At 43.4% G+C, this 19,538-nt stretch overlaps 1 protein-coding gene across 2 annotated transcripts; it reads right to left on the bottom strand.

The window, feature by feature from the left end:
• Positions 1–11,258: 11,258 nt before the first annotated feature.
• On the bottom strand, positions 11,259–18,664 carry SPATA45 (spermatogenesis associated 45). Of its 2 annotated transcripts, none has more exons than XM_006163718.3 (3): positions 18,586–18,663; positions 16,011–16,325; positions 11,259–11,370 (listed from the first exon to the last, which is right to left on the bottom strand). In XM_006163718.3, the coding sequence occupies exons 2-3, from the start codon at positions 16,285–16,287 to the stop codon at positions 11,351–11,353; spliced, it is 297 nt and encodes a 98-aa protein (XP_006163780.1). In that variant the 5' UTR covers positions 16,288–16,325; positions 18,586–18,663; the 3' UTR covers positions 11,259–11,350. The 2 variants fall into 2 exon arrangements, with proteins under 2 accessions (XP_006163780.1, XP_006163779.1); XM_006163717.3 differs by having other exon boundaries at positions 11,265–11,370; positions 18,575–18,664.
• Positions 18,665–19,538: the final 874 nt, after the last annotated feature.

The raw sequence follows: 19,538 nt of genomic DNA, 5'->3' as shown, positions 1-19,538 counted from the left end.
TGCGGGCAGATTGGGCAGCTCGGGGCCGGCGCGAGAGGGGGGCGGAACCAACGGGGAAACCAAGAGGCAGGGACCACCCTCGCCGCCAAGAGGGGCTTCCCAAGGGCGCCTTCCAGTCGTGCGCAGGGGGTGAACCTGACCTTAGAGCAGACCGAGTCACATTTCCTAAAGCCGTGTTATCTCGGCGGAGGAACCGCGCCCGGAAACGTTTCGTCCGAAGTCTGCCCGTACGTAGTTGGAATTCCTAGTCCCACCACGCTGACCTCAGACCCTGTGGCTCCATTCTCTCCCGTGGTCCAACACCTGGGGTTAACAGTTACTGGGCACGCACACTCACTGGGTTGAGTGGCTTCCAGATAGCAAGCTTGTTTTGAACAGTGTGCGCCATACAGTGGCGTGAGCTCTGGGGAGTAAAATGAGACATAGTCCCTGTTCTCCAGAGCACACGTGGCCTTAGGGTTCCCTGACTAGAAATAATGTCGGTCCTTACACTCCTCGGGAAAAAGACCCCGGAGCATTCGTTAAAGTGAAATTGAACCTTGGTGTGTGTGTATATATATATATTTTTTTTCTCACCTTGGGTTTCATATACGAAGCTGGTGATATCTAGAACTCTAAAATGCTGTACGCATTTTATTTAAAAGATGTGTGCCATAGGCACTGGCCAGAGAGAGACAGTGAAAAGGAAAGTGAGAAATCACCTCCCACGCTGCAATCCCTTCTCTGTTCTCTGTAGGGAGTGGCCCAAATCTGAGCAAATGTGACCTTTACTCACATGTAGAATCTGGCTTTATGGATAGTCGTTCGGCCTTTAACATGAATACACTAGCTGTTTGAAACTGTACAGCAGTTTAAAGGGCAGGGTTAAAGGGCTCCTCGAATTTTGGGCCCACGCACACATGCACCAGGTGTGAGCGTTTAAGGTTGCCAGGTCTGGACTCTCACCGTGGTTGGCCATGTGGAAATCCAGCACCTTAACCACTATGCCACCTGCTGTCCCTTTTGTTTGTTTCTTTAATGAGAGAGTAACAACCTCAACAGGGTTGACCATCCCATCTCTCCCAGTCAACCAGGATCGTGTCCCACCTTCAAAACCCACCTGTATAGGTAGGCCAGAGAACAAAACCTGAGCTTCCCCATGTATTCAGCTTTGCTGGAGCACCAAGTTACTGCTGCACCACCAAGTCAGCCCCTTGTACACCTTTTTTTCTTTAAATAGAGTTTTACTATAGGTTGTGTGTACTTAGTAGAGAGAGAGAGAGAAAGTGAGAAATCAGCCCCTACCCCCTAGAGGGGATAGCCACACCTCAGTTCCTCCTCCTCCATTCTCTACTCAGAATTTTGGGCATGCATACACACATGCCCATGTGAGTTTCAAGCTGTTGGGTCCAGGACTCAGAATGCAGTCAGCCACATGGGACTCTAGTACCTTAACTACTACACCACCTGCTGGTCCCCCTTGCACACCTTTTTCGTGTCTCTTACATTATTATTTTGGTATGAATAGAGATGTATCAGGCCCCTGTCAGTACAGGTGAAATGGTACATCATCCTAAACTCTAAGGAATACATATATTATAATGTCTTCCTGGATAGCTATGGTAGTAAGAGAGACAGAGAACACATCCTTAATAATTTCTCCTTGGGCCAACTGGGTGGCCTGGTGTTTAAGGTGGCTGGATTCCACATGGCCAACTACTTGGAGTCTGGGACCCAGACTGGGTTAATAGTTACCGGGCACACACACTCACTGGGTTGAGTGGCTTCCAGAGAGCAAGCTTGTTTTGAACAACGTGTGCGTACAGTGGCGTGGGCTCTGGGGAGTAAAAGAAAATTAAAATGAGACATAGTCCCTGTTCATAGTCCCTGTGGCTTGAAAAACATGCTGAGCACATGCGTGTGTGTCCAGACTCCTGAAAGGAGAAATGCAGAAGCGGTGGCAGTGTGGCTATCCCCTATGAGTACTGACTACTTTCTCACTTTCCCTTTTTCTCTCAATCTCTGTCTCACTTCAGGAGTGCATGTGCCGGAAGCAAATTTATTTTAAAAAGAGGAGGTCTCCTCGTGCAGCAGATTCCCCCTTTCCCAGTTCTCCAGCTCCTCAGGATCCTGGGCACGACTTGTACCCACTGTGTTTTTCAGGCCAACCCTAGTCCCTAACCATAGTTACCATGTGGCTTCCAGCACTGCAGGGCTCCAGGGTTACCACTGTGCCACAGTGGCTGGGCCTCCCACCCTGTTTTAATTGCCATGTGCCTACCTACCCATCCCTTTTCCCTGCTTTATTTTTCTTATCAGTGGTTAGTATTATACATCATGTCCTATATTTTACTTTTTTCCCACTTCTCTGGTTATCTCTCTCCCCACTAGAATGTAGGCTCCAGGAGGACAGAACTGAAATTTTGTTGCTTTTTGGCTGCTGCTGCTATTTTTCAAGGTCCTATAACAATATCCAGCATACAGTAGGTGTTCAATAAATACTTACTGAATTAATGCAGGTAATGAGCATTTAATTATTACTTAGTATTTTAAATAATTACTTGCTTTGTAAATAACCCTTCTTTTAAAAAAGAATCTTGTAAGCTTTCTCCACAAACGTGATTTTCCAAATATTTTTAAAAGAATTACTTTTATTTACCTTTATCTATTTATTTATTTAGTTATTTTTATTTAGTTATTTTAATTTGACCAGAAAAAGACAGAGAGAGAGAGCAAGCAGCCAGGTCTGGGACTAGAATCACAGTTGGCCATGTGGGAGTCTAACACCCTTAACCACCACACCACCTGCCCACCCCAACTAAGTAATGTTCTCTGAATGAACAATTACAACAAAAACAACCAAATGTGTAATCTAAAATGTCCAGCACTGGGTAAGTTTAATTTATGAATTCCTGAAAAGTAGACTATTACAACTACCTTGCTTAATATTTAGTATGATTTGGAACCAGCAGTTAGCATAATGGCTATGTCACTGGACTCCCACGTCGTCGAACGCAGTTCGCGTCCCGGACCCGGTGGCTTAAAACTCACTCCGGGCGCGTGTGCGTGCGTGCCCAAGATCCCGAGAGGAGAATGGAGAAGGGATTGCGGCGTGACCATCCCCCCTGGGTGGTGATTTCTCACTTTCTGTCTCTATGTCTCTCTCTGTCTGTCTGGCAAGCGCACAGGCCCTATATCGAAAATCTCTCAAAAAAAAAATTTAGTACGATTTATTATTCAACACTCACAGGCATTGTTTTTAGTTGCCAAGGGTAGATGTTCTCCAGAGACAGAGAGAGAGAAAAAGACAGAACAGAGAAAGTAACCCCTAATGGGACATGGTCATGTCAGAACCCCTCCTTTTCTATTTTTCCGTACCATTGAGATTCTGGGCCCAACATGTCTTCAAGCCACCAAGGCCAAGATTCAAACTATGGTGGGTTATGTGGGATCTGGCTTTTTTCTTTTTTTTTTCTTTAAGGAATGATTTATTAATATTTATTTTTACAATTGACCAGAGTGAGACAGAGAGAAAAGGAAAGTGAGAAAGCAAGCTGCTTGGTCTGAGACTCAAACTACGATCCGTTATGTAGGAGTCCAATGCTCTAGCCACCCACTCCAGCTACCAGCCCCCAAGGGATCTGACTCTCTTAACTAGTAGCCTATAGGGCCAACCAAAACAGGTATTTTTGTTTGTTTGTTTTAACTTTTATGTACCATGAAACCTCCTATTGTACAAAGCTCACAAAAAATCTGTTCAGAAAGGGAATCAAGTGGATTGAATTTTAAGTGGCTTTTTCTTTCCTTATCTGGTCATACCTCCATTCCACTGTTTACAGTAAATATTCAGGTATCTGCAAACTTCCTATCTCCTTTCTAAAACCAGAACTGTCATATTATAGCTCACTTCCCCATTATCCAGAGGTGCTGGAGATCAACCTCTACCAGATCTGACAGATAACTTTGCTCTTCGCATGGGTCAGCTTCCAGAATATACTCTTCCAAGGGAATCATTTTCTCTGATTGTTTAGGTTCTTTCTGTTCATGGAGCATTTGTCTTATTTATCCTTAGCAAGAAGGATTGGGTTGAGAATTCCCTGATTATCCTGGATAGCCAGTCAGCTCCATGTTTTTACCAGTTGGCACCTTCCCAACAGATGCAAAGCTCTGTACCCGATACTCACCATTACATAGAGCATACTACCAAGGGAGTTAGAGTGGTAGGGAAGGACATTAGATCTAAAGACAGGCTACCAGGGTCTGAATTCCAGATTTAGTGCTCAGTACTTTAGTTGTATGACTTTGGGCAAGTTACTTAGTTGTTTGGGAACAGGATTACAGAATCCTGCTTTATAGGATTGTTACAAGGATTAAATGATTGTACAACACCTGACATGGAGTAGCATTTTTTTTAAAAAAAAAACATACAACACCTGACATGGAGTAGCATTTTTTTTTAAAAAAAAAAGCAATGATTTATGTCATTTTATTTATTATTATTTTAAATTTGGTGAGAGAGAGGGAGAAAGAGAGAAAGTGAGAAAGCAAACTTCCAGGTCCAGGACTTAAACCGTGATCAGCCAGGTGGGAATCCAGTACCTCAGCCACCATGCCACCTGCTGGCCCTGGAGTGCTATTCGTATTTATGATTAGTAAGGTGATCTAATGTAGGGGTTAAGAGTCCAGGCTTGAGTTCAAATCCTATTTCTTTGACTTACTAGCTGCATGACATTGGACTAGTTCTTCCCTGGATGTGTGCGTGTGTGTGTGTGTGTGTGTGTGTGTGTGTGTACATGCACAACTGCAAAATGAGGTCAATATTCTTGAGTAAAGAGAAGGCCGACCTGTAGCATAATGGTTATGTGCTGTGCATAAAAACTTGACCCCACATGGCTAACTAAAGTTTGAATCCCAGACCTGGTGACTTGAAAAAACTTGCCAGGCCTCCAGTGTGTGTATGTATGTGTGTGTGTGTGTGTGTGTGTGTCCCAAATCCTGATGGGATGGCGCAATGGAGGAAAGGGGTTTGAGATGTGACCTCATTCCATCAGACGGAGCTTTCTCTTCCTCCTTCTGTTTCTTTCTCTCTCTCTCTCTTTTTAGCAATTTAAAAAGAAAAAAGATTGTTAGAGGAGTAAATGGTTAGTAAATACAAAACGCTCCAATGATTCCTGATCTCTTATGTATGCTAGTAATCAGTTTATGTTACCCATTGCTATTAGTATTAACTCATTTTTTTTCTCAGTTGTATCTTCTCATTGTGCAATTTTAAAAAAATAATTATTTTATTTAACTTTATTTATTTATTTATTTTTAAATTTTGGCCAGAGAGGGACAGAGAGAGAAAGAGAGAGAGAGAGAAGGAAAGTGAGAAAGCAAGCTGCTAGGTCTGGGGCTCAAACAGTGGTCAGCCATGTGGGAGTCCAGCAACCTTAACCACCATGTCTCCTGCTGGCCTCTTATCGTGTTATTTTAAGTTTAGTCCAATCTTGTCTATTTAAGCCTACTTAGATTGTCCTGGAGTTATTCCCAGCTCTTTCAGACAGAATTTATAATTGTAGGGCCCATTCTTGGAGGGTACTCTCAGTTCAGCCCTAAAGGGCAGCACACAGTGGGGTATCTTAACTTCCCTTGGTCTAACAGGGGGTGGGTTTCTTATTATTAGAGTTGGTCAACAGTTAATGAACCACCACCATGTGACATAGCTAGACAATGATGAGGTGATCACCTATTTCAGATCAGATATGTTGTGGAGAAGATTCCTAAATTCCATGAAAGATTGAGCTATGCAAAGTCCAAGAGTTCTTCTGACATTAAGTCACTATAATTTATTTTTTTATTTTTTGAGAGGTTTTTGCTATAGGGCATGTGCGCTCACCAGAAAAACAGAAAGAGAGAGACAGAAAGCGAGAAATCACCCTCCCAGGGAGATAGCCATGCCGCAATCCCTTCTCCTCCATTTTTCTCTTGGGCACGCAGGCACATGCGCCTGACTGAGTTTAAGCCACCGGATCCGGGACTCGAACTGCGGTCAACTACTTGGGAATCCAGCGATGTAACCATTACACCAACTACTGGTCCCAAGTCACTAAAATTTATAAAGAGTAAAATAAGATACTACTAACAGAAAGATTGGGCAAAAATTCACATACCTACTTTGGCAAAGTTGAAAAAAGAATAGAACCTAGAAAAGCTGACATTTCAACAATATCTCTTTGTAGTGTCATTCCTTAACCTTGTGTTTTCTCTCTTTTTGAGGCTTATGGGGTTTGTACCTTTCAATCAGTTTAGTCATGAGTCATACTTCACATGGAATGTTTGGATGCATAATGTAACATGGACCTTAACCTCTGTCAGAAAAGACATTCCTGGCTGCATCACTTGGCTGCCGGTCAATATGAGATTGAGCTTTGTTGTGGGTGTGGAATGCCAAATCAGGGAGATCTGAATAACACTTCAGTGATAGGAGATTTGAACAGCATCCAGGTGCCAAGGTCCAAGATATTATTAGGAGTGATGTGGCTATTCCTGAGCAAAGGTTTCCTACAGGCTAAGAGCTTTAGAGGGTAAAATACAAACCAGAACGATGCTATCAGAGGCACACTCGTGATGCTGCATGAGAAGATCAGTAGATTCTGGCAGCCTCGCCGTCAGCTTGCACCCACTGTGATCTGCCTCATCCACCCTAGCAGCAGAGGCTATGTTGTTCTGCTCTGCGTAGAAATCAAGCTGGGAACGGAGGGTGGAGGAGAAGGTTGGAAATCAGAATTCTCCAATGTGTACTTTTCCCCACACTGAGGCATTTGAGTGTATTTATTACATTCCCAGACACACACACACAAAAGTCCCAGGGTTTTCCCTCCTATGTGTTTGTGGCTTGCTTCTACTTGGTCCACCTGAAGTCACCTTGTATAATAAGACTGAATGGACAGGATGGGCGTGGATTATTCTGCCATTTTTTTCTAGACTTTTTAGTTGCACGTGGATTATTCTGCCATTTTTTTCTAGACTTTTGAGTTAAACATCAAATCTGGGGCTGATCTATCCACACTTGTCTCATCTGCTTATGAAGTTTAGCCTACGGTATTCAGCACAGTAACATGCTGCACAGGTTTGCAGCCTAGAAGCAATGGGCTATTCCATGCAACGTGGCATGTAGTAGGCTCCACCATCTAGGTTTATGTACGTCCCTTCTATGATGGCCAAACAATGGAGTCATCCAGTGAAGTGCTTCTCGAAACATACACCCACTGTTGAGCAAAACACGAGCACATGTGCACAGCAGAGTCCACTCTACTTTTAGATGTGTTGGTCTGTACGGGACCCTGAATAGTTGGTATCTGAGATCAGGAAGGTGAGAAGGAGTCAGAACTGAGAACAACGGGGAAGAAGCCTCCCAGACGGAGGTAGGAGCAGGAATCAGGGCCACGGGCAGGAAAACTTCACTTTTGAGAAACTGACTGCCCTTAGTGGCAAAGGTGTGAGGTGATATTGGACTTGTTTAATCAACGGCCCCTTCCCTTGGACACATTGCAGCACCCAGACAGGGATGACAGGAATGACAGGGATGAAGCACCTCACTGAGTCCTGCAGGACCTCTCAGGGAAGAGGCATTGGCAATCCACAGTGGGCCTCATGGAATTCTTTCCTAGAGTACTAAGGCTGCCACAGGAAGGCTTTCTGTTCATGCAGTAGGGAGCTTGACTAGGAAGTTCACCTGCAGACAGCTTTGTAAGAAGCCAGGGAAGATAAGGTACAAAAGATCTTTTACCAAGTGTTTACTGAGGTCAAAAAGTATAAAACACTCCTGGGATTGAGTAGCAGGCATGGCTGGACTTCCTGTCATTTGGGGGGAGGGTCAGAGTCCAAAATTTGATGTTCTTTTGTGACTTGGGAGTTTCTGGTTTTAGCCCAAGGCCATTGCAGGGTGTATAGAGGAAGACAAAGTAGAAATAAATGCTTATGCAGCGGAAGGCTTTCAGGTGATGGTGGCATTTAACCAAATCTGGCAACAAATTGAAGTTAAGTGAAGGGATAACAGTGGAATAAGACAACTTCAGAAACCCACAAATAGCTCCAAAAAGCCAGAGGTGCAAGGAGAGGAGGTCAGATGGGGTTCTAGAGCATTGAGGTGTGTGTGTGGGGGGGGTTGTTAACTGTGTTGTGCAAGATCTGACACTCATTTACTTTGTGTTTATCTTCTGTAGTTTGCCTTGAATTGAGCCCAGGAAATGATACAGTGACCTGTGGAGCATTATCTCCCAACACCTAGCTGTGTAAATGACTCATTGTCTTTATCCGGACAGCTAGCTGTTGGGAGATAATGCTCCATAGGTCACTCACACTTCTTTCTTTTCTTTTCTTTTTTACTTATTTATTCAACTTAATATGTTATTATTTTTTAATTTGACCAGAGAGAGAAAGGGAAAACGAGAAAGTTTATTTTTATTTTTTTATTTTTAATTAATTTATTTTTTAATTAATTTTTTTTAGAGGTTTTTGCTATAGGGTGCATGTGCTCACCAGAAAGACAAGAGAGAGACAGAGAGACAGAAAGCCAGAAATCACCCCCCGGGGGGATGGCCATGCCACAATCCCTTCTCCTCCATTCTCCTCTTGGGATCTTGGGCACGCACGCACATGGACCTGGCCTGAGTTTAAGCCACCAGGTCCAGAACTCCAACTATGGTTGACTACATGGGAGTCCAGTGACATAGCCATTATGCCAACTGCTGGTTCTGGAAAGTGAGAAAGTAAGCCACCAGGTCTAGGACTCAAACTGAGGCCAGCAATATGAGAGTCCAGCACCTTAACCACCATGCCACCTGCTGGCCCCTAAGTCACTCATATTTCTGCACATCTAGGGAGCATAGACACCAATAACCTTTCTTCCAGATGGTCTCTTTGGAAAATAAAGATCCTGTCTCTCTCTGGAGGAGAGGGCAGATTATCTTACTATCTGGTATAATAAAGATAATGTCTCCCTCTAGGCAAAGGTTGGGTTTCTTGAACTTGAGATTCCTCAGCTGTAGACAGGACCTGTGTGTGTGGTATCTACCTGGACAGCTTCACATTGACCTGTGGGTCTTGGAGAGTGAGGGTGGACAAGGGGAACCAGGTTGAGGCTTGTGCTGCTTGCAGTGCACTAAATAATTAAGATCTTCGTCTCTGAATCAGGAGTCTCAGTTTTTCTCGTCAGTGCCCATGAAACTCTGTAGGGTCATGCCTTCACAGTTGTTATAACTAGGTATTTGAAAAAACAAAAACAACTAGGTATTTTCCTTTTGGGAAGCAAAAGATTAGTGTTATGTCTGGTTTTTTTTGGAGAGATTTTTGCTATAGGGCGCATGCGCTCGCCAGACAGACAGAGAGAGACAGAAAGTAAGAAATCATCCCGCAGGGGGGATGGCCACACTGCAATTCCTTTTCCTCCATTCTCCTCTGAACTTTTGGGCATGCACACACATGTGCCTGACATGAGTTTCAAGCCTCCGGGTCCAGGACTTTGATGGTCAGCTACATGAGAGTCCAACACCTTAACCACTATGCTACCTACTGACTCAGGTCTAGCTCTGTTTTGTCTTTTGTATAAGATACTTGTGCTCACCAGAGAGACAGAGAGAGACAGAAAGTGAGAAATCACCCCCCAGGGGAGATGGCCATGCTGCAATCCCTTCTCCATTCTCCTCTTGGGATCTTGGGCACACATGCACACGCGTCTGGCATGAGTTTAAGCCACCAGGTCCGGGACTCGAACTGTGGTCGACTACATGGGAGTTCAGTGACATAGCCATTACACTAACTGCTGGTCCCTGTATAAGATACTTTTTAAAATACATTTTTATATATCAGAATGCTTTGAATTTTTTTTTTAAAGTTTATCCATTCATCTCTTGTGAGAGAGAGAGCGAACCTCCAACAGGGTCTTGTCATGATACATCCTTGTTCTCAGCTCTTGTACCCAGGAAGGTCTGCAGGTGCGATCTGAGAACCTTCCCATATGGGTCAGCCTCACAGAGCACTGCACTTTACCGCAGCATCACCACCTGGCCTCAGGAAACTTTGGTTTTCCATGAATCTGAGCCTTCTATGGAGGCAGAAGGCAACCAAATAGTGGGTGAATATTTAATGGTGCAAAGAAAAATGCTCAGAGGTGTCTGGTTCTAGGTCAAGCAACACTTTGCTTGCCATATGAGGCTATTAACAAGAAAGAAAGAGCATGACTCAAGGTGAAAGGTGACAGGACTGCTATCCAGGAAGCAGTGAGACAGAGGGGATGTTAGACAAATAGGATTTGCTTATGAGATGGTTCTAGCAATGCTCACTTGGGGGATGGCAAAGAAATAGCACCAAGAGCTCTCCTGAAGGCACCTTATGTTACTCCAGTGTGTACTTACTCAGATCATCAGGACGGAGGCTAACAGAGCAGTTAACGAAGTGAAGCCTTTAGAGGCAACTGTCAACTTTGAGCAACTTTTGCCTTTAGCCTCATGACTGGGGTTAGACAACACAGTCCACTGCTTCACAGAAACAGATATCAACTGTGTCAACCTCTTAGGTCTGCAAAGAGACTATCACTATAAACTTCTTAGTTTGTTCATCTCTGAAAGTTGGCTTTGGGACCTGCAGGTGGTGTGGTAGTTGTATCGCTGAACTCCCACAAAGTTGACCGCAGTTTTGAGTCTCAGACCTGGTGGCTTGAAACTCACACTGGGAACATGTGCATGAATGCCCAAAATCCCAAGAGGAGAGTGGAGGAGAAGGGATTGTGACATGGCTGTGCTCCCTGGGAGGTGATTTCTCACTTTCTGTCTCCCTGTCTGTCTCTCTAGCACACACACATGCCCTATAGCAAAAAACTCTCTCTCAAAAGGAAGTTATCTTTAATAACTCGAATCATTATAATATCTAAGTCTAAATGATAGAATGGAATACATGAACATGTATGTTTTATGTGATTTACTAAAATGTTTATTTAGTGATCTAGTGAATACTTTTTTTTCCTTCCTTCTTTTTCTTTCTTTCTTTTTAGTTCTGCTAGAGGGTGCATGCACTCACCAGAGGGGGAGAGAGAGAGAGAGAGAGAAAGTGAGAAATCACCCCCCTAAGGGGAAGCCCATGCTACAATCTCTTCTCCATTTTTTTCCAGGGATTTTGGGTATGCCTGCACACACACTCGGCATGTTTTTCAAGTCATCAGGTGTGGGGCTCGAACTGTCCCATTGGCCATGTGGGATCCAGCTGCCTTAACCACCACACCACCAGCTGGCCCTGTTTTGCTTCTTTTATAATTAATATTTGTAAATAATTTAGACAGGCATTGAAGAAGGATCAAACAGAATATATTTCCATGGGTCTCTTGAGAGGTACTTTATCCAAATATGGCATTATCTGAAAAATAAAAAGTATTTGTTACATAACATACAATACATTTTATGGTTTCAAAGTAACTCTGGAGTGAAGAAAGGATAAATACTGTTTTATAGACACAAACATTAAGTTTTAAAAACTCTTAGTGCCTAAATACTTGAGACTAATCAATGGTAAAAGTAGAATTTGAACCTAAGTCTTCCATTTTTAGGGCTATGTACTGTATTTAAGTAACACAACCCTTGTTTGGCCTCATGTCTCCAAGTGGTAGAATGAAGAGAGAGCTCGGAGTTATCTGCCTAAGAAAGCTCCTTGTCTGGTCTTCACTTCTCCATTGACACAAGCAAAAAGGAGCTCCAGAACTCCAATAGCTCTTAGCAACATTCCTAACCTCCCTCCCTCTGCACACCCATGACCTCACCATCACGTTAGACCATCAAAACTCACCTCCTTCTGTCTCTACCCTTGTTTACCCTGGCTACCAGGAGCCCCGGGGTCCTGGGTCATGTCTGTGCCCAGTGTCTGTGCCCTGGATACCAAACCCCTTGTAGCTCTAAAGGCCACAAGGCACAGCCCACCCGTCCTTCCTACCTCTCCCTCCTGCTTTATGTTTCCCCCTAGCATTCACCCACTCATCATGGTCTCACATCTGTTATCTACTTTTTAAACCTGTTACTGGACTCTACCGAATAAAACTGAAGCTTTGTGATATGGGGGTTTTGTTATTGCTGTTTTGACAAGCACATCGAATAGTGCCCGATGAGGCCAGCAGCTGGCGTAATGGTTACGTCACTGGACTCCCACATGGCTAACTGCAGTTCAAGTCCTGGACCTGGTAGCTTGAGAATCACTCCAGGCACCTGTGCATGCATGCCCAAGATCCTGGGAGGAGAATAGAGGAGAAGGAATTGTGCCGTGATCATACTCCCCAAGGGGGGGGGTGTTGATTTCTTTTGGAGAGTTTGTTTTTTTGTTTTTCATGTTTTTGTTTTTCTTCGGTTTGTTTTGCTGTAAGGCACGTGTGCTCGCCAGAAAGACAGAGAGATACAGAGAGATAGAAAGTGAGAAATTGACCCCCGGGGGGATGGCCACACCGCAATCCCTTCTCCTCCATTCTCCTCTGGGGATCTTGGGCATGCATGCACACGTGCCTACTGTGAGTTTAAGCCACCGGGTCTAGGACTCAAACCACAGTCAACTACATGGGAGTCCAGCGACATAGCCATTATGTCAACTGCTGGTCCCCGAGAGGGGTGATTTCTTACTTTCCCTCTTGCTGTCTCTGTCTCTCTTGTGAGTGCACACATCTTAAGGCAAAACCTTTGAAAAAGAGAGAGAGAGAATAGTGCCTGACATAAAGTAGGTGCTTGTAATATTGGTTAAATGAATGAATAAAGAGTAAAGGAGTGTTTCTTCCCCTCACACAGGTGTCCAGAGGAAGAGGCTAGAATGCCTTCTAATTCTGATCATATATGTTTAGCAAAATGTACCTTTTTATCCTCTTATATTTCTTCTCTCTCCAGAGAGATTTTTTGCTACAGGACATATGCACTCTTTACAGAGACAAAGAAGGACAGAGAGACAGAAAGCGAGAAATCACTCCCCGGGGGGAATGGCCATGCCGCAATCCCGTCTCCTCCATTTTCCTCCTGGGATCTTGGGCACACACGCACACGTGCCCAGAATGAATTTTAACCTGTTGGGTCCAAGACTTCAACCTCAGTTGACTACATGGGAGTCCAGTGATGTAAACTTTAGCCATCTGCTGGTCCCTGGCCTCTTGCATTTCTAAAGAGTATACTGTAGCTGGAGTTGGCATGGAGCCACCTCCCAAGTGCATGGCTGTTGGTCTCAAGAGGTACAAGGTAAGATCTACGGCTAATTCTGAGAAAATATATTCTGTGGCCCAATATGTATTCAGTCAGTCAACAAACACTTCCTGAATGCTTCATTCGTGCCATTCTGGGAACTGGAGATAAAGCAGTGAAAAAACTTAGAAGGAGCTTTGTGTTAGGGATTGATAACACAGGGATAAAGAAAGTTGTCAGGAGTTTTTAGAGTATTAAAGGTTGCTATTTAGATAGGGTAATTTCCGATGAATTGACTTTGAACAAAGATCTGGAAAGAGAAAGAGAGAGAGAGAAAGATCCAGGCAGAGAGAACAGCATGCTCCAAGTCTCTGAAGTGAGAACCACTTTGATAAGTCTCAGGAACAGGAAGAAAGTATGAGGCCAGATAGCCTGGGGCCAGTCTCATCACCTAGTGGTTGAGGGAGCTGGATCTTACATGGCTGACTGCGGTTTGAGTCCCAGGTCTTGGGACTTGGAAAACACACCAAGCATGTGTATATATGTGTCCAAAAATCCTGACGGGATGGAGAAATGGAGAGAAGGGAGTGTGGCATGACCATGCTCCATTGAGGGGTGCTTTCTCCCTCTGTCTGTCTCCCTTTCTCTGGTTAATGCATACAATTAAAAAAAAAAAAAGGCTGGGACTGTTCCTGAAAGGCCTTTAAGCACAGTGTAAAGAGAGCGGATTTTATCCTAAGTGTAATATAAAACCATAGGTGAATGTCTAGTCACAGGCGACATATTGTATCTATCTATATATTTATTTTTGGAGAGGTTTTTGCTATAGGGCGTGTGCATTCGCCAGACAGACAGAGACATAGAGACAGAAAGTGAGAAATCACCCCCCAGGGGGGATGGCCACACCGCAGTCCCTTCTCCTCCATTCTCCTTTTGGGATCTTGGGCACGCACACACATGCGCCCGGCGTGAATTTTAAACCACGGGGTCCGGGACGCGAACCGCGGTCGACTACGTGGGAATCCAGCGACATAGCCATTACGCTAACTGCTGGTCCCTGTATCTATATTTTTAAAAGATCCTTTAGGGGTCAGCTTGGTTATGCAGTCTGTAGCAACCTGAACTGCAGGGCTGGAAGCCACAGGGCTTACTGCAGGTTTGGATCCGTGGGCCAGCCTGAAAACACTCTGGGTATATGCACATGTGTCTAAGATCTTGGGGAGCTGGAGGGCTGGGGAAAGGGGAACACAGCGTGGTAAGAGCCTTTCGAGGATCCCCTTTTCTTTTTCTCTTTTGTGTGTGTGCATGGCTCTCTGTCATTGAATACAATAAATAAACTTTAAAAAAAAAAAGGATCACTTAGGTTGTGTGATGAAGCAAGTGTGGAGGGCAGTGGGAGTGCAATCTGGGAAATGGGTGGGAGGCCCCTGTTGTACTTCCCGAGAGATGGCCATGGATCAGATCAGGTGGTAGTAGTGCTCAGACTCAGGACTGCTTTTTGAAGGAAGAGTTGTCAGAATTGGCTGACAGATTGGATGTGGGATGTTAGGGGAAAAGTGTAGTCAAAAGCCCTCCTTAGATCTTTGGTCATTTTCTGAGATAAGGAAGATGGGCAGGGTGAAGAAGAGGAATTCTATTTTAGCCGTGGTTAAGTTTTTACTTCTCTCTCTCTTTTCTTAATTTGAAGATAGGATCTCGCTATGCTGCAGTCCTCTTGTCTTAGCCTCCCAAGGTACGAGAGTTACAGGTACATGCCTCCACCGCCAGCTTTAGGTTGGAACAGGAATCAAACCCAGACCTCCCATGTGGCCCCATGTGGCCCCATGTAGAACACAGCATCTTAGCATCTAGCATCACACCACGGAGCTGGGCCAGCAATGGAAAACTTGAGACATCAAGGAGAGGTTAATCTGGTAAGTGCAACTCGATACACAGGTCTGGCATTCGGGAGAGAGGTCAAGGCCAGAAATAGAAATGTGGGAGTCATTAGAGTAGAGATGATATTTTAAGTCTAAGGCTAAGTCCTGCCAGCTTAGATAGAGATCACCTAGAAAATTAGAAGATGGCCTAGTTTTGAACATTGATGTTCATCAACATTCAGAGGACATAAAAAGGGACCATCTTAAAGAGGATGCAGTTTTATAGAGAGTGGTTTGCCATTTGATGCAATTCGTATTTGTATCAGGTTAACAAGTTCATTCGATTTTTTTTTAAAGAATTATTTACTTAATTTTATTTATTCATTTATTTTAATTGGCCAGAGAGAAACACACAGAGAGAGAGAGAAAGAGAGACAGAGAGTAAGCGAGAAAGCAAGCCACCAGGTTCAGGACTCAAACCATAGTCGGCCACGTGGGAGTGTTCAGTGCCTTAACCACCACACCACCTGCTGGTCCCCACAAGTTCATTAGATCTTAGAAATAATGTTCCATTTACTCATAAGAATTCTCTCTTGCATCTGCTGGACTGCCAGAAGGTGCTCTCATCTGTTTTAATCCAGTGCTGCTGGCTTGGAATTTTGGTTTGGGCTGGGGTAAGTTCTGTTTAGGAGTGTGTTGGCCTTTTGGCTACTTAAAAGTCATTTCCTCCAATATAGATTTTTAAAAAACAAAGCCCACATTTTTACTTCCATCTATCTCTTAATTGAGCAAAACACAGATTAGGAAGAGAAGTATTATTGTTGACATTTTCAAGTCTTATTAAAGCACTCAGAATAGGCCAGCATGTGGCATGGTGGTTAAGGTAGTGGATCCCATGTGGCCAACTCTGTGGTTGGAGTCCCAGACCCAGCAGCCTGAAAAACACTCCAGGTTCCCCTGTAGATTGGGTAAGAATCCTACCATAATATCTTACTTTTTGGTGGAAAATGTTTTTTCTCTGTGTGAACAAGGAGATTCAGTTCGACCCAGGAACTCCTGCCACTGTCTGGAACAGGGTCTTTGACTTTGATGTCAGTAAAGGACTTACAGGCACTACTGAAATGCCTCTTTTGAACTCTCAATAAACTGACTTGATTGCTTCTTTCCACTAAGCAGTTGGATTCACGCCTTTTGTTTATCTCCTCCAGGAGACGTTGCTTGTTCCCGCTTAGATTTTTTATTATTTCATTGGTTTTGGTTATAGATGCCATTATGCGAACAACTCAATTGTCAAATGATTCTTGCCGTCCTGCAAACAAATGAAAAAAATACTGGCAGTTGCCTGCTTGACATAGAAGCCAATATTCACAATCATATTTCCTAGTTCCTCTTTATCCTTCTGCAAAATAATGGCACCTCTCACCACCACATCACCCTACGCTTTAATTCTTATTTCCTAATGTCTGTTTAGTTTTTCAGGTTTTCTACAGGGGAAAAGAAGTTCATAAAAGGGATATAGTAAGATAATACATTTTGGTTTTGAGAAGAAGGCTATGCCTTGGTTCTTGCTTTTAGGAACATTCATTATTTCTTCTGGTTATAAAAATAATGCATATTTGTTGCAGAAAACTAAGAAACTATAGAAAAGCATAAGGTAGAAGAGTTAAAACTACTCTAGAGACAACCAACATTAAGATTTCGGGTGTTGCTTTCCAGTAAATAATCAAAGGGATTTATTATAAAAAGTACAGAAAAAGACATAAAATTGGCTATGGTAGAACATATATTTTAAAAATGTGTAAGTTTGGGGTGCCATTAGATGGTGAGGAGGTTATATCACTGGACTTCAACATGATCAACCGTGGTCTGAGTCCTGGACCCAGTAGCTTCAAGCTCATGCCGGGTGCATGTGCGTGTGTGCCCAAGTCCAGGAGGAGAACAGAGAAGAAAGGACTGCAGGAAAAATTGGCTATGGTAGAACATATATTTTAAAAATGTGTAAGTTTGGGGTGCCATTAGATGGTGAGGAGGTTATATCACTGGACTTCAACATGATCAACCGTGGTCTGAGTCCTGGACCCAGTAGCTTCAAGCTCATGCCGGGTGCATGTGCGTGTGTGCCCAAGTCCAGGAGGAGAACAGAGAAGAAAGGACTGCAGCATGGCCTTCCTCCAATGGGTGATTTCTCACTTTCTTTCTCTGTCTCTCTTGCTAGCACATGCACCCTATATAAAAAATCTCTTTTAAAAAAATGTGTAAGTTTGGTTAAGTACTTAGGAAGATTTTGCTTTTGAGGACTTTTCCTTGGGAAATCCTTGAGTGTGGAACCATTCTTTTAAAATAACCCTTGAGTTTGAGCTCCTCCATTGGAGGAGCCTAGCAAAAACAGTTCATTCATTGATGTTTTAAAAAGTATAACCCCTGGCATCAGCAGTTGGTGTAATGGCTATGTTGCTGGACTCCCATGTAGTCAACTGGTTTGAGTCCCAGACCCAGTGGCTTAAACTCACACCGGGCACATGTACATGTGTGCCCAAGATCCCGAGAGGAAAATGGAGGAGAAGGGATTGTGGCATGGCCATCCCCCTGGGGGGTGATTTCTAGCTTTCTATTGCTCTGTCTCTCTCTGTCTTTCTGGAAACTGCACATGCCCTAAAGAAAAACCTCTCAAAATAAAATTTAAAAAAAAGTATAACCCAGTAATATTTACTCAGAAATAAAAGATAATACACAACACACCCAAAAATGACCCTTATTTTAATTTTTTTGTAATTTTTTAATTGTAATTTTTGTACATTTATTGTAATTTTTTTTTTAAAGAACTTTTTATTGAGCCCAGCAGATAACATAATGGTTGCTTTGCTGGACTCCCATGTAATCAACAGCAGTTCAAGTCCTGGACCTAGCAGCTTGAAACTCATGCTGGGTGTGTGTGCGTGCATGCCCAAAATCCTGAGAGGAGAATGGAGGAGAAGGGGTTGCGGCATGGCCATCCCCTGAGGGGATGATTTCTTGCTTTCTGTCTCTCTGTCTCTCTCTGACTACCTGGCAAGGGAACATTCCCCATAGCAAAAATCTCTCTAAAAGAGAAAAAAAGAAAAGAAAACAAACAAAAACCAACTGAGACTTTCAAGAGAGTGACAGCACAGCATTAAGCTAAGCATGGGGCCCTTCTGAGTTCCAGGCTCTGTGGGAATGGTCTGGTCACACATCTGTGAAACCAGCCCTGTCCATAACATAGAAGCAGTCCCACTAGCATGGTTAAGTTACCCAGTTTTACATTTTCTTGAGTGGAGCTAACTAACTTACATAACCTATGACTTTGAAAAGAACTTTGAAAATATTAAGCACATGTGTAGGGTAGACAGGCTGGCAGGAACTAAACCTGTATTTTTACTAGGTGCAGCAGTTCAGGGTTGGCAGCAATGTTATAGAACACAACTACCACAATAATAACTGACTGTATACAAAGCAAAGATATAGAACTGTTTCTGTTAGTGTGTTTAACTATTATAAATTAAATTAAAATCCAAATATATTGTAGTTATTATGTATTACCTTCAACATACCATAACCGAAAGCCTACTTGAAGTCCACTGGTGTGGATCGGCCCACTGTCAGGTTACCCCGGTGATGGAATGTTCTCACCTGTGTCATTCCACCTGTGTTTTCTTTATAGAACCCCGGTAAGAGAAGTTTTGAAGTCAGAGAGACCATCTACTTACCACCATGGAGAGAAGTGTTAACCTCTAACGGTTCACTGTAATTGTGAGGGGAGAGCATTTTTTTAAAATTTATTTATTTAATTTTATTTGTTACTATCATTTATCTTCTTTAAATTTGACAGAGAGGCAGAGAGAGGGAGAGAGAAAGTGAGAAAGCAAGCCATCAGGTCTGGGACTTGAACCACAGTCAGCCAGGTAGGGGTCCAGAGCCCCAACTATCACACCACCTGCTAGCCCTGAGAGAGAGAGAGCATTATTTTTAATAAAAAGTTTTAAGAATTGTTTTATTTAACTTTAATTAATTAATTAATTTCTATTTGACCAGGTAGGGATATAGAGAGAAAGTGAGAAAGCAAGCTGGCAGGTCCGGGATTCAAACCTCAGTCAGCCACATGGAAGTTCAGCACCCTTAACCACCACATGACCTGCTGGCCCCCATATGATAGGAGAGTATTATGGACAGATTGTTCATCTGCTGTAGCTATCAGAGTTCTTAGTTTCAAGAATAGAAGACAATTGTGACTAGTTTAAGAAGATGGGGATAGGTTAAATATATTAGGTAGGCTTGAGAAACGCGCCAGGTGCATGTGCATGCGTGCCCAAAATGCCAGAAGGAGAGAGGGCGGAAAAGTCATTGTGGTGACCATTCTCAATGGGAATTGCTATCTTGCCTCTCCCTTCTCTGTCTCCCACTCTCTCTGATGAGGGAACATGCCCAATGGCAAAATTTTAATAAGTAAATGTTTGTTTATTTATGTAGTGTGTGTGAGTGAGTGAGAGAGAGAGAGAGAGAGAGA

This window comes from Tupaia chinensis, unplaced genomic scaffold (assembly GCF_000334495.1).
Source record: "Tupaia chinensis unplaced genomic scaffold, TupChi_1.0 Scaffold142846_1, whole genome shotgun sequence".
Taxonomy (NCBI): Eukaryota; Metazoa; Chordata; class Mammalia; order Scandentia; family Tupaiidae; genus Tupaia; species Tupaia belangeri.
The sequence above is the reverse complement of the archived record's forward strand: the minus strand, read 5'-3'. Positions and strand labels throughout refer to the sequence as shown.